Source organism: Glycine soja, chromosome 7 (assembly GCF_004193775.1).
Source record: "Glycine soja cultivar W05 chromosome 7, ASM419377v2, whole genome shotgun sequence".
Classification (NCBI taxonomy): domain Eukaryota; kingdom Viridiplantae; phylum Streptophyta; class Magnoliopsida; order Fabales; family Fabaceae; genus Glycine; species Glycine soja.
In genome coordinates, this window is record NC_041008.1 from 42,657,509 (window position 1) to 42,671,652 (window position 14,144).

The following is a 14,144-nucleotide window of genomic DNA, read 5'->3' on the forward strand; positions in this document are numbered from 1 at the left end:
AAAAGGATTTGACCTCAAATCCTGAGGTTTTTGAAACTCTGGGCTTTTTTCCTCAACACCTGTAAAAAGAACAAAAACATATGTATTAATGGTGTTTGGTATGTTGAAGTAAGGTAAGGTCTGAAAACCCATTTCGTTGGCATCTTCCCATGAAGGAACACGGTTCCTCACCAACTCAATGAGTGGTGTTACAAATATAAAAAAATATGGGACAAACCTTTTGTAAAATTTTGTAAAGTCATAGAAGCCCCAAATTTTTCTTATACTTGGTGGAGTGGGCCACTCAGGAATGTCCTTTATTTTCTTAGGGTTCATGGGAACCCCTTGATCAATATTTAAAAAATTAAGAAAAGTAATGCAATAAAACATACCTTTTTCTATATTTTCATGTTGATTATTCCTACCAAAAAGTATGACAAAACTAAGGTGTCCCATATAAGTACCTAAGTTTGTATTGAAACTAAAAATAAGAACAAACCTACTTAATGAGTCCCTATCTACACAAATCATGAAGATGTTGGGTGCACGAGTGATTTTACAAAAGAGGGTTGCACCACTCAAAACATTCATCATACCACCTATTTTAGGGATTTGATGTCTAATAATACCTATTTTGGGCACCGACAAATCACAAGGGATTTAAGCTCTTGTGAACCAAACCCTCATCCAACAACTCCTTTACTTAAGGAATAAACTAAAGTCGAAGAGGTGTGACAATGCTAACAAGTATCTTTTTACAAAGGAGAAAATGTGGAGGTTGTCTAAGAGGAGAAGTTTCTTTAATATTTGTCTCTATTTCAAAATGACTTTCCTTCTTAGCTAACCTCTTGGAGGAGACACTTACCTCCTTAACCATTAAAGGTTGTCCTTCTTCTTGGGGGTAGATTTCTTCACTAGATTCTTCCCCTTTTGCTTCTTCACGTTCACTAGAGGAAGGTGAAGTAGTAGCCTCATCTTGGCTATTATAAATTTCTTGACCCCTCAAAATCATGGTTTTCTTGGTGGGGCATTGAGAAGTAATGTGTCCTCTTCCAAGACATTTAAAGCACTTTATAGAGCTAGTCTTCTCTTGCATACTAGCCTTGGGGAGTTGCTTTTCTATTGTCTTCCCCTTATCATCTTCGAGCTTAGAAGGTGCAGCCCCTAAGATGCCTAGACCTTGGTCTTTCTTTGGATAAGAGTGAGAGCCATAAGATTTTAAAGTAGACTTTCTTTTAAGTTTTTGCTCTACCCTTATTTCCCAATCTAAGTTAGCCTCTACGTTGTCCTTCCCATGGAAGTATGGGAGATTAATGTTAGCCTCTTGAGGCTTTCTTTCCTTTACTCTCATATGGGAGTGAAGTCTAAGATGTGACCTATGCCTTCCTTCATAATAGTCACGAAGTTCTTCACTTAGGCTCTTGCAAGAGTTATGACTACTATAAGAGACATGTTTTTCTTTTCTTAATTCTTTTAGTATTTTTTTCTTTTCTTAATTCTTTTAGTATTTTTCTTCACTTAGGCTCTTTCAATTCTTCAACTACAGCTCTAGCTTTAGTCGTGTGTGAAATCGTATCATGGTTGGTCTGTTGGAGGGAAACAACCTTCTGAGTTGAATCAAACAGACGTTGAATGTCATTAGCAAAAACATCATGGGCATTCCTCCAAAAAGAAGAACAAGTCTGGAATGACCTATGTATCTCTAGTAACTCAGGGTCTACAGATTGCCATAGAACAGTCCATAGCTGGCAGTGAAGTTTCTGCCACTAAGCTCTATTCTCAATAGGAACTTCATTCACTTCCTTCTCCAGATGATCATGGTATCCTTGACCAAGGAACCACATCTCAACTGAATCAGACCAGGACTGATAATTTTTCCAGTTGAGTTTCTCAGTTGTGATAGTGGGAGTCGCAGAGAAGGGAGAAATAGGTCCAGTGGAGGAAGTAGTTGCAGAAGACCCTGTAGATGCCAAATTTTTAGCACAAGAAAATTACCGATGAGCATGTAGAAACTCTAGAGAAGAGAAAAAGGGATTTGTATATTGCATTTAGAAAATATTACAAAGACACCAAGATCTCTTACAAGAGAATTATTTATATTGCTGCGATTCAATTGTAACTGAAGTCTAGCTAGAGCTAACTGTCAACTGACTACAGTTATAAAACTAACCAGAGTTAGTTACTCATATACACTTATAGAGCAAGAATCAAACAAACTAGGGGTGGATTGTAGACCCACTTTTCGGATGAGAGAACTAGAGCCAAACAAGGATTGTATTGGGTCCAAAAGGAGCTGACGAAGACAACCATGTAGGCACGGCGACATTCCGGTGATAGGATGGCGGCGCTTGAGAGAGCTTTTGCTCTCGAAACCACTGGGGTTGGGTTGCACTCAATGAGGCGCACCTAACCCTGAGTTCGTCGGAAAATTTTCCGACAATCAACAGTGGCAGACTGATGGCTGACGACGATGAGACTCCAGAGCAGGACCGTTCTCGCTCTGATACCAACATGAGACTTAAGAGTTCTATTTTGGTAAAGCTTGAGTCCCAATACTTAGCCAAAAGACTTTTATATATATTGACACAAGGTCATTGAGTACAAGAGAAGAAAGGGGTGCAGACTGCACCCTCTGAACAAACGGCTACAGCGGAGAAAAAGAAAAGACAAGAATAAAGTAATATAAAAGTACATAAACAATAATAATATCAAGTTTCCATATGAAATAAAAGGAAATCAAATGATTAATGGATATAGACTGCATAACATAGATTGATAGATACAATTTGCAAACATGCCTAAAAAAAATTTATACATGGAGTCACGGAGGCTGAACACTGAAGGTGAAACTGTAGACCAGGAAAAAGGGCATGGCTTTTTGAGTTGTATTTAGAATCTGAAGCCCAGCTCTAGGACATTAAAGAAATCTCTCAGACAAGGGAATCTGCAAGCTTTAAGACAATATTTTACCTTCTATGATTTTTAAGCGATAAAGATCTAAATATTGAATTATAGAAACAAATGAAAAATCTTAATTCATTTTATACTCACATAATACAGTTTTCTCATTTCCATCAATGGATTTCCTTTTCACAGAAGCATAAAACTGCCTGTTGCTGCTTTCTTTGTGATGGTTGAAGACTTGATGGAGAGTGGTTCATGTCATTAAAAGTAACCTCCCCCACTCTTATAGTTCCTTTGATAGAAAGTAGAAACTAGATCAGAATTACAGAAAGAGAACTTCCAAAATTGCAGAACTTCAAGGGTTTGCCCCTCCTAGTGCCCAAAGGCCAAAATCCTCTTACAAAAGACAAGATGATCTCTCTCTTTCCTCCCATCTTATTTATAGGCAACATGCCTCATATCTCTAATTAACCTATCCCCCAACTAACCAATCAACTCTCTAATTATTCTACCAACTATCTAATGAATATCTAACTATCTTAAGTAACTGCTAATGGGGTCACCTAATATACCTCCATCTACTTTGAAGTAGCATTCATAAAACCCCTCATCATATCTACACCCTGAATCACCAAACCATGATGCTCTTTCATAGTGGAATAACTGAGTATTTGGGACACTTCCCAAAGCATTGCTGGCACTACTATTGGTTGCATAGTCAAGTTTTCATCATAAAGCATTCTCAGGAGTCCTATCAATAAACGTGTGGTGCATTGTTTAGGTGTTTTAATTCCTGTACATGGATAGGTACATACACAGTTTCGGTGGGCTTTTATATTTGCTAGTTGTTGATAATAGCAATTTCATGTATTCAATGTAGTTGGGAATATATGTTTTGACTAGGGAAGGGTACATATTTTATGGTTATTTGATATTTATGATAAACAATGCATAAATATCTCATAATCATCCATGGATTGTGTGGGAGGGGAGGTTACATAGCTTCTGTCTTTTGTAAATGTTTGGGTATTTCTGACACCTATTTAATATATATATATATATATATATATGCTCTTCTTTGCTGACCAAAAAAAGAAAAAGAATACTCACATAGGGGAACAATCTGTTGGCCACAAAGGAAGAAACAGAGAAATTGAATAAACATGAGAAGTAACAAATGTAAAATAGTCACAAGGTAGAAACATGATATAAATGCATCACCTCCATGTACACTAATGAAGTCATCATCTAATTCAGACTCTATAATGCTAAGTTGCTAACTGTGTCAAACCAGGCATCCTCATGGCTTTTTCCAGCAAAATAAAATTGCTCATCATCTTTATCAAAGGCATCTATGTCAACAACATGAAATTCAATAAATCCAACGCCATAAGAACCATCATCAAAACTTCATTGAGAACAACATAAAGAAAATCATAAATAACCAAAGAACTGAAAAAACGGATACAAGTTACTCACTACAAGTTTCTTATCTCTTGATTGTTTTCATTCCAAAAAGGAGATTGGGAGAAAGAAACATTACCATTTGCATCAATTTGACTATGGCTGTGGTGTTGTAGCGGGGTGAGATGAAACTTCATGTTAGAAACCTCAGATTTCCGGCACGTGACTGAAGCACCCTTCTCAAAGTCCAGGTAAAGAAAGTCAAAGAGTGAGGGGGAAGTCTCTCACATGGGCTTCCAGCATTGCTTAGTTCAAAAGTACTTTTTACTTCAATTAACTTTTTTTTACTTCATGCCAAGTTCAAAGGTATGTCAGCAAGTGAAGTGGAAATATTTCTCTCAAGTTATCTAGAATTTTTGTTTCTTTTTTATGATCATTACTCTTCTTGATTGGTTTTAAAGCACGGCCCTCCCATTGTGGAAGCTAATTTTTATAACCACCTAATATTGAATCTCCATGTATGATGCCAACTCACAAAAGGATTCAGGCACTGTGCTATAACTTTCTTGAGAAGAAAGAAACTGCCTGCCACAAAAACAACAAAATTTACATCTGGGGAAGGAAAGGCAGAAAAATAGATCAAATTCCAAAGGCAAACTCTTTAGAATTTGGTAAGGGCCTAACTCAACCCCACTCCACAAATTGGCTTGTAAGGTAAGGACTCCCCAAGCTTTTAAGTTATATTTAAGTCATATCTCTAGTTGATATGAGACTAAACATCAGCCTTGAGACTGCAATTAAGACAGCCCGAAAGTAGCCACAACTAAGGCAGGCTAGGGACGACTGCAGTTAAAGCGGCTTCCAAACAGCAACCAAGACACATTCTTTGACTAAATTCACAGTCCTTTATATATATATATATATATATATATATATATATATATATATATATATATTCTTTTATTGAAAAAGAAACATCTTTCTTTTCTTCACAAGATCAATTGATTATAAACTACCTGAAGAACAACACATTATGCACCAAACTCAATTACCAATCACATTCTCACTCTTTCCAGAAGAAAGAGACACTTTTTTTTTACACAACAGATGCATACGACGTATGGATGGGTGATACTCAACAACAATGATATAATAAATTGTGAAGTAGGGCCTTTTCATAGTTGTCAATACCGACGGAGCGGAATGACCGTTATTCTAATGTTTTTTTTATATATGTTAAATAATTAATAATATGTATATATATAAGTTCAAAAACAGAAAAATAACTGAAAATATAATTACTTAAACAAAAGTTACAAAACATAAAGTAGAAAGTCAAGCAAATAAAGGGCTTAAAGCCTTAATCCCTCTAAGCTAAAGCCTAAAGTAGCCTTAATAATATGTCATTTTTATCTTTTTTTATCACATTATAAATCCTATCCTACTTATATTTTTCTCATTTTTCTGTTCTGTTTTATGAATAAAAACAAGTATCTACATTGCAAAGGTCAAAATAGCAAAACAGGCCTGAATTTAATTATTGATGTGCAGCCAAGCTCATGTGACCAAACCGGCATATCCATTGTAATAATGAGAAAAATTTTGGCATATCCGCAAAAACTGGTCAATAATATCAAAATCAGATAAATTGGCCCAAACCGGCTTACTAATGGGATGGCCAAATACATTACAAAATTTTGCTTTCGCCAATGATCTAATTAGAGGAATAATTGGAACTATTGTATCAAGCCTTTTCATAACCATTTTTATTAGAAATGAATTTTGCAACATCTGATTTCATACCACTGAAAGATTGGGCCGAATACTTAAAAAATAGCCCAAAAAGTGAAATGAATGCTGGGATAATTGGTTTATATGGATCGTTCCTGGTCGAGACCAAATATCAAAATGACATTGCCAAAACTGAACACACAAGTAACATCCACCAGATGAATATTGAGTTACAGTACATAACCACCTATCTTATATGGGGAGCAATTAAATTTTCTCTAGAAACAAAAATTAATAAGCATATTTAGATAGATTTCTTCTGTGAAAGGCCTCAAACAATTTAATTAAAAAAAATCACTAAAGCCTACGCAGGACGCACAAAACAATTTAATAAGCATTCTTTTCATAGTCACAGTCACACACACAAAAAATCATATAACATTTTTCAAAAAACAAATAAAAAAATCACAGTCACACAGTGTCACACACAAAAAAAATGCTATAGGGGTCAACAGCTCATCGCACGTCTTCCTCACCTCAAGCAAGGTGGCGGCGCAGCGCAGACTCGTCATCGGGGTCGCCGGACGCAGGACGCAGGTGTCAGGGTCGCAGCTTCGCAGGATGCAGACTCGTCGTCGTCCTCGCAGCTTCGCCGGTCGCAGTTGCAGGTCTGGAGAGTGGAGACTAGGGTTTTTGAGCGGTCTGGACGGAGAGTTGGCCGAGTAATACAAAAAGCAAAATACCAAAAATACTCTCACTTTCCCGCATTAAGTGAGGGCATTTTCAAAATTTTCACGGCGTCACTGTAGCGGTGCGAAAATCCGGTCCAGATCCCGCGCCGCTCCGCCGCGATAGCGGCCACGACGCCCGCGCCGCTACGTTCCTCTTCGTCGCGGATGGGCGCCGTGCCGCGACGCCCGCTATTAACAACTATGGGCCTTTCAGACTTAGCCTACAGACTTAAGGCCTAGGGATGAGGTCTATAGGGCAAGAATCTCCCATTCTGCATATCCTGCACATTTCCACATAAGACCTAAGACTAAGCACATGAAAAAAGGGTTAGAGGTCATTAGGATCTCTTAATGTCTGATCTAAAACTTGCATTCTGTAAACATTTTGGAAACACCATTCACACTGACTTGGTGACAATTTGGCAGGAAAAATGAAAAGGAGAGAAAGTATATCTTCACATCATTTATTAGAATTTAAAACCATAATATAAATACCTCTGCCACCAAATCCACTCAATTACCAAAAATAATGTTAGAATGGACCTTATACAAGTTATTTCATATCAATATCAAATGTGATCTATAATTAGATGAGTATGGAAAATTTTACAATGTCCTCCAGGGTCTCTAGCATAAGCATAGGTAATGAAAAAAGATAAAATGAAACTCCCTCTGCACCCCCAAATAGAGATAGGGAATAATGATTATTTGGTTCCTAATCGTGGTTCACAAGGAGCAATGGAGGTCCTCAATTAGGTACAAATGTTCCATTAAGTCTTCATCCCTCTATTGTAAGAGAGAATGATGCCTCCTCAGGATTTGAAGGTCAAGATGCAATCATAAGCATACTCTGATGAAGACTTGTGTAAAGGTCAAAAAGCTATCTAAAATTGCACCAAGAAGGGTTAACCTAGGGCCAGACTCCACAACAAACCAAGACACCAATTATAACAAAACATGAATTCCAAGCAAGCTCACAATGCCTCCTTGAGATGGAAGGTTCTAGCCATGTTCCTAGCATGATCATATTCATTGAGGTCAGCTAGTATTTTCTTTAATCGACGAGCTAGATGACTTGTGTCATTTTCTGGCACATTTCTTCTCTCCAGAATCCTTCCAAGTGACAGCACATAAGTCACCAGAGGCTGCAATTTACGGCTACAATGTGAGAAGGACAGGAAGTATTAGATTTCTGACCAAAAATCATAACAAAATAATAAAGGTAACACTCTATTGTGCATATAAAAAAGAAATAACAAATGACATCAGACTAGAGTTAAATGACTTCGTGACCAGTAAGAAGCAAATTCATTGTGATTATCACCTCTTAAACCTACATACTCTACTCAAATTTCAAACAATCCCATTAGCCTCACTGTAAGTATGAACTTAATAGTACCCCAATTGCCTGTACAATACCCAATTTACCTCGAGATAGTATGCAAACTGACAGTAATGTGATTCAAATGAGTCTCAAGTATGTGCATAATCTTTATTCAAACAAAACAGATGTAATCATCAATGTCACAAATTTAACAAAGTACCATCAACATACTTTTTGTCTCCAATGACACTTGGACCAGCCCAGATCCCAGATAGGGAAGCAATAATCCGTTCAGTTCTTGTTATTGCATCTTGAACATTTTCTGATATGACTCTTAAGTGAGGTAGAACTTTTCTGCACAAAAGCTCATCTAGAGCAACCTTCTCTAATACTGGCATTGAAAATACATCCTTCCACAAGCAAATATTTCTCAACAATCGAACAGACACACCAAACCGATATGCTGCAACTCGTGCAGCATCTGGAACAGCAGCTAGTACAGACGGACTCCATGTTGGGACCTAAAAAGTAGACAAGATAATTTATCAGCAAATGCTTCATAATTCCAGTACCTACAATACAACAGAAAATGAACATCGAATATACCTATATGTGCAAAGATTTTAACCTTTAAAGATAAAATAAGATACATGAAAATGTACTTGTCAAAAAGAAGATACATGAAATGTACTTCTAACTAGTAAATGTTGGTTTTCAGAACATACTGTAAGATCAGCAACAGCATCAGCTAAGCGTGTTTGAATGGAAACTAGCAAATCAGCAAGAGCTTCACTTTCATGAGACACATGCTGCACCATCAATTTTGTAGCAGCAATAGCATTCACTGTTTCTTGTTGACTCACCATGTCCCAGCAATGGGAAATTTCATAGTGCAGAATAGGAAGTGCAACCTTTTCCACCAAGTTTGGGACAAGTTCGAGGTCAGCATCTCCATCATCGTGAACAAAATCTTTTCCATCTTCAGGCAAACCATAAGTGAACAACAATTTATACCTGACAAAGAAAAACCAAATAAATAATATAAATTGATGGAAGGTAAAAGATACTCACATAATATATAATCAAGCTATGGAGTGCAATTAAGTGGCTAATAAAAACAATCCTGAGCCAATAAAACCTCTGAATTTTCAAGATTAGTAACACACAGGAATAGTTCAATACCATTTCATCTCTTGAAAATCTACACCATTGTGAAGTGGGTCCCACCTCAGGAGTTCCAATCTTACATATGGAGAGAAGATCAGTGGAAGACTCAATGACATATAAGCATCTTTATAGCTTGACGAATGCTCTCTTTTCCATTCTTCCATTCTACTTTTGACCAAGGATAATTGACCATATTCCTCAGAAGCATCACTGAAAATCTCATCAGCAGCCTGCAGCACCAAATCACTTTGTGACTGATATGCTTGACTCTCACTATCACTCTCATCAGTGCTTGATTCACCTTCTATTTTATGATCATCCAATTCCATGGATGTGACCTTATTAGAATCAAATGCTTGTGACCTCTTACGTTGACAAGCCTCAGACCTTGTTTTTGCCTTCATATTCATTCGTTTCTCAAGATTTAGATCTCTACCAAATTCATCTAACTTCACTGGCAGATCTCTTTGTTTTCTTACAGCAGAAAATGCTTCCTGAGCAGCAATTTTGGCAGCTTCCATATTGTTACCTTTCTTGCTTAAAACTGACATTGCAGCTTTTACAGCTTCTTCTACCTCAATCATTTCATCATCATTGTTAGTGGCTCTTCTTTCAGAAATGGCTAATGCACGATCTTCATGAAGTTTCTTCATCTGCTCTTCAAGTTCCTCAATGTAAAATGCTTTATGCTGAAGTAAAAATCATAGCATAATAGATAACTTTAGTTACAGCCTCAATAAATGATGCCATGCATAATAGCATTCACAAATGACAAGCAGATAATTATGTTTAAGTTTTAAATATCCAGCAATAAGAAAATAGATATTCTTCAACATTCTTAAAAGTATCACTGTCATGTTTTCAAAGTGGTTTATAGCATAATAGTCAATCCCACGTGATAGAGCCGTTATAGCTGTGTTGCATTGTGCCCCCCCTGCTTCTGTGCAGCCTGCTGTGGAACAGTTTTGTGACGCAGTTGCAGCAGCTCAATTCATGGCCACTTTCGTGTGAAATCACAGCCATCTGAGCCATTTTCCACGATTGATAACAATGGTTAAAACATGTTTTGCAGACATCTGACTCACTATCTTTTCTTTTGCTCTCGGTACTTAATTTATTAGAGAGAAGAAACAAGTAAATACCAAGACAAGGATATGTCAAGATATCCTCAAACAAAACAAAAGAGAAAAATAAGCTCGTCATTTCATTACAGCTCTCTTGTCTCCTACATAACCCTTAAGAAACCATGCACCAGAGAGAGGACCAATTCTGTCCCATAACAGATCAAAGGAATAAGAAAATTTCTTCAAACCATGAATATTTCACTCTAGCTAAATACACCATAAAACTGTATAGGTAGCCTATCTCCATAAAGCATTTCCACCACCATAAAGCAGCAATAGCATAGGTACCTCATTATCAAAGTAGTTAACACAGAAGGATGTAGGAAAGAAGAAAAAGAAGCAAAACTAATGACATGAGAGGAAAAAGAGAACTTAAAGAAATAATATAGTGAACCAGTTGAAACCCAATCTCACTTCAAATTTTATTATGAAGGAAGACAAGGAACAACGAAGACAGAAGGATACAAGAAATACAGTTACCTGTAAAAAGTCACATATATTTGTGACATAATTTCGGAGCTTTTGCATAAACCGGTACTTCTCATCAGCTACCACTAAAGAGTTTTCAAGAGCAGTGATGTTCAAAAGCGAGGCAGACAAATTTTCATCAGTTTTACTCAATGATGACATTGTTCTTCCATGAGATTCCTGTCACAGAAAATTTAAAAAGAAGCAAAAAAAACAATGAGATTTTAAGAAATCATATCAATGAACTAAGATAAATTTTTATACATTTCATGCCAGAGCAAGTCTACAGTAATTATCTATCTGTATACAGTATGCATGTGTAGAAGACACTCCAGCCGACCCAATTAAGCACAGCCATGATTGGATGGAAAAATGTTAAATGCATGTTATTGGTCCCACCAAAACAGTGCAAATCCTTTTTGTTTTCATCTCCCATATGTTACAATCCTATGGATCATGTTGGAAGCCTGCCGGCATTCTTCTTTTAAATGTAATTAAAACAAAATCTCATCTAATCAACTGTAAGAAGTCCCTCAACCAACTTGGCTAATACTAACCACAATAACACTACACTGTAATGACCTCCCAACAAGTAAAAGCAAAGACACGTGCCTAGATGGTGCAAATAGGTTTAATTACCCATTTAGTCCCTATAGTTTTCAAACTTATCCATTTTAGTCCCTACACTTAATAAGTGATTTTTTTAGTCCAGTAGTTTACCATTTAATTCCCGATAGGTCTTTACCGTTAAAATTGTTTAACACCGTTAAATTATTGTTGCCGGCCGTCCTTCCCCGAAGCTCCCTCTCTTCCGGGAGGCCCCCGTCTTGCAACAGATACTACACTTCCACCCCACCCTCACCGCCGGCGCCCGCTGCAAAATCGGCGTCACCGTCGACCTCTCCGACACATGCAAAGACGAGAAATGGAGGAAGGTTTTGACGGCATGGTGTACGGTGGGGTTTTCTGTTTGAGACATAGCACTCAACGATGATGACAAATGTTTTGTTTCTTTTCATCCCCGTCGCCGCTCCCCTCCATCTTATTTTCACCATAGATCTATTCTTCCAACGCTGTCAACAATGGTTGCAACCACCCCTCAACCACGTATAAACCTCGAGTCCTTATTTGATTCCAACGACAACATCAATCACAGGTTCAGATTCATAGTTGACGGCAACAACCACAGGTTCAGATTCATCATCGTTGAGTGCTATTTCTCAAACGGAAAATCCCGACCGTGCCGTCAAAACCTTCCTCTCCATTTCTCGCCTTTGCATGTGTCAGAGAGGTCGACGGCGACGCTGATTTTGCAGCAGGCGCTAGCGGTGAGGGTAGGGGTGGAAGTGCAATATCCGTTGCAAGGTGGGGACCTCCCGGAAGAGAGGGAGCTCCGGAATTTTAACAGTAGGGACCTATCGGAAATTAAATGGTACACTATAGGGACTAAAATAACTTAGGCTCTGTTTGATTCAAATGCCCCCCCCCCCCCCCCAATATGGGGACATGATAAACATACTCCATACCTTAAGCCTCCTCACATTCTCTAGCAGAGCTTTCCTAGCAGCCTCAGCTTGTTGCGATATGGGCACAACATCCAAAGCCGGCAACGATTCAATCACTCCTCCAATGCTGGGACTCACTGATGCTGCAGCACTTGGAACTGCACCATACACCTTTGCTGCAGAGGGAACAACAAAATTGTGCGGCGATTGAGAACCTTGCATAACAGAAACATCAACCCTAGCAGACCCTTCATCCATTCTCTTCCCTAACCCTTTCCTAAACTGCTCCTCTTCCCACATCTTCTCCTCCTCATCATCATCATCATCCACCACCTCATCCTCTCCACCCTTGAACCTCACATCCATTATCCTCTCCTCCACCTCCTCAAAAACACCCTTCTTCCCACCATCCACCTTCTCCCCAAACATCGCAATCCGCCCCCGAAACTCCGGCTCCTCGTCGCTCAGCCCCTCAGCAGCACCATGATTGCTCCCACCATCCAACGAGATATAATCCGGCGCAGCAGGGCGCGCCTGCCGGAGGCGCTCCCGCTTCGCCCGGATAGCCCTGATGGTTTCATCATCAGGATAAAACGAGCCCTCCTTATTCTGAATGCCCACAGTGGCCAATTTTGCTTCAACTTCTCTATGTTCCCCTTCGGAATAGGAATCCCGACCCTGGGGCTCCGAGCCTAAGGGTTTCACGAGTCCCTTCAGGACAATGACAGGTTCGGAGGAGGGTTTGGGATCGGAGCGAGAGGAGCTGCTAGTGACCAACGTTCGCGTGTTCTTCTGGAGCTCGCGTAGGGCTTCTTTGGTGTACGTTCCGGCTTGGGGCTGAACGTTGGAAGGGACTGAAGGGGAAGAGGAATGCGCGATTCGGTCCTTGAGAGTGGTGATTTTGTGAGAGGACGACGGTTTTTTGGCGGTGGCGGCGGAACGGTAGGGTTTGGAGGCGCGTGGACGCGGGTTTTCGTCAGTTTGTTCGTCTTCATCGGCGAAGCTGAGGAGCTTCGGCGCTTGAGGCTTCTTCTTGGGCTTGGCGGAGGAAGTGGGCTTGGAAGGAAAAGTGGTGGTGGTGGTGCCGCCGTCGTTGCCGTCATTAGATTCGGTGTCGCCGCCACGGCGGCGGAAGTTGCGGGATTTGGCGGTGGACATGGGGGAGGGTTCCGGTGACCGGAGGTGATGGTTGGAGTGAAGGGTTTTGTGATTTCAGATTCCAAGTGTGAAAGAAGTATTGAACAGATTGCGAGGGAGGGAAAATTACCCGATACTGAAAGTAAATTAGGTGCCAAATTGTAATTTATAGGTTTTGTAAGGATGTTGTTGTGAAAATCAATTATTTGGAGGAGAGTTTGTGTCTTACTTCTAAGTTTGTTTTGTTTTTTTTGTTGATAAACGGAACTAGAGCCTCAACGAAAATAATAACATAAATAATAATTTTTGTCTTTAGATGTATAATTTATTGACAAATGTGTTTTTAAAAGATAAAAATGTAAAATTTAGTCCCGAAAGTATAGAAAGTACAACAAATATATTTGGCGGTGCAATAAAGGGATGAATTTGTCATTTTCAACCTGACATCTTTAATTGCAAGTATATGGGTATATTTGTCATATAATATTTTTTTTACTTTTATTCTTCTCATTCCGTGATCATTTTGCGACAAATGCATCCTTGAAAGATAAAAATACAAAATTTAATCCTCGAAAGTGTAAAAAGTATGATAAATATATCTGAACGTTAATAATATATTATGACTACTTATTATAATTTTGAAAATTTTATAATGATTACGATAAAATTG

At 38.7% G+C, this 14,144-nt stretch overlaps 1 protein-coding gene across 1 annotated transcript; it reads right to left on the reverse strand.

The window, feature by feature from the left end:
- Nucleotides 1–7,235: 7,235 nt before the first annotated feature.
- LOC114419850 (transcriptional repressor ILP1-like) lies at nucleotides 7,236–13,621 on the reverse strand. Its single transcript, XM_028385653.1, has 6 exons — nucleotides 12,359–13,621; nucleotides 10,845–11,012; nucleotides 9,256–9,929; nucleotides 8,799–9,087; nucleotides 8,305–8,594; nucleotides 7,236–7,907 (listed from the first exon to the last, which is right to left on the reverse strand). The coding sequence occupies exons 1-6, from the start codon at nucleotides 13,493–13,495 to the stop codon at nucleotides 7,724–7,726; spliced, it is 2,742 nt and encodes a 913-aa protein (XP_028241454.1). The 5' UTR covers nucleotides 13,496–13,621; the 3' UTR covers nucleotides 7,236–7,723.
- Nucleotides 13,622–14,144: the final 523 nt, after the last annotated feature.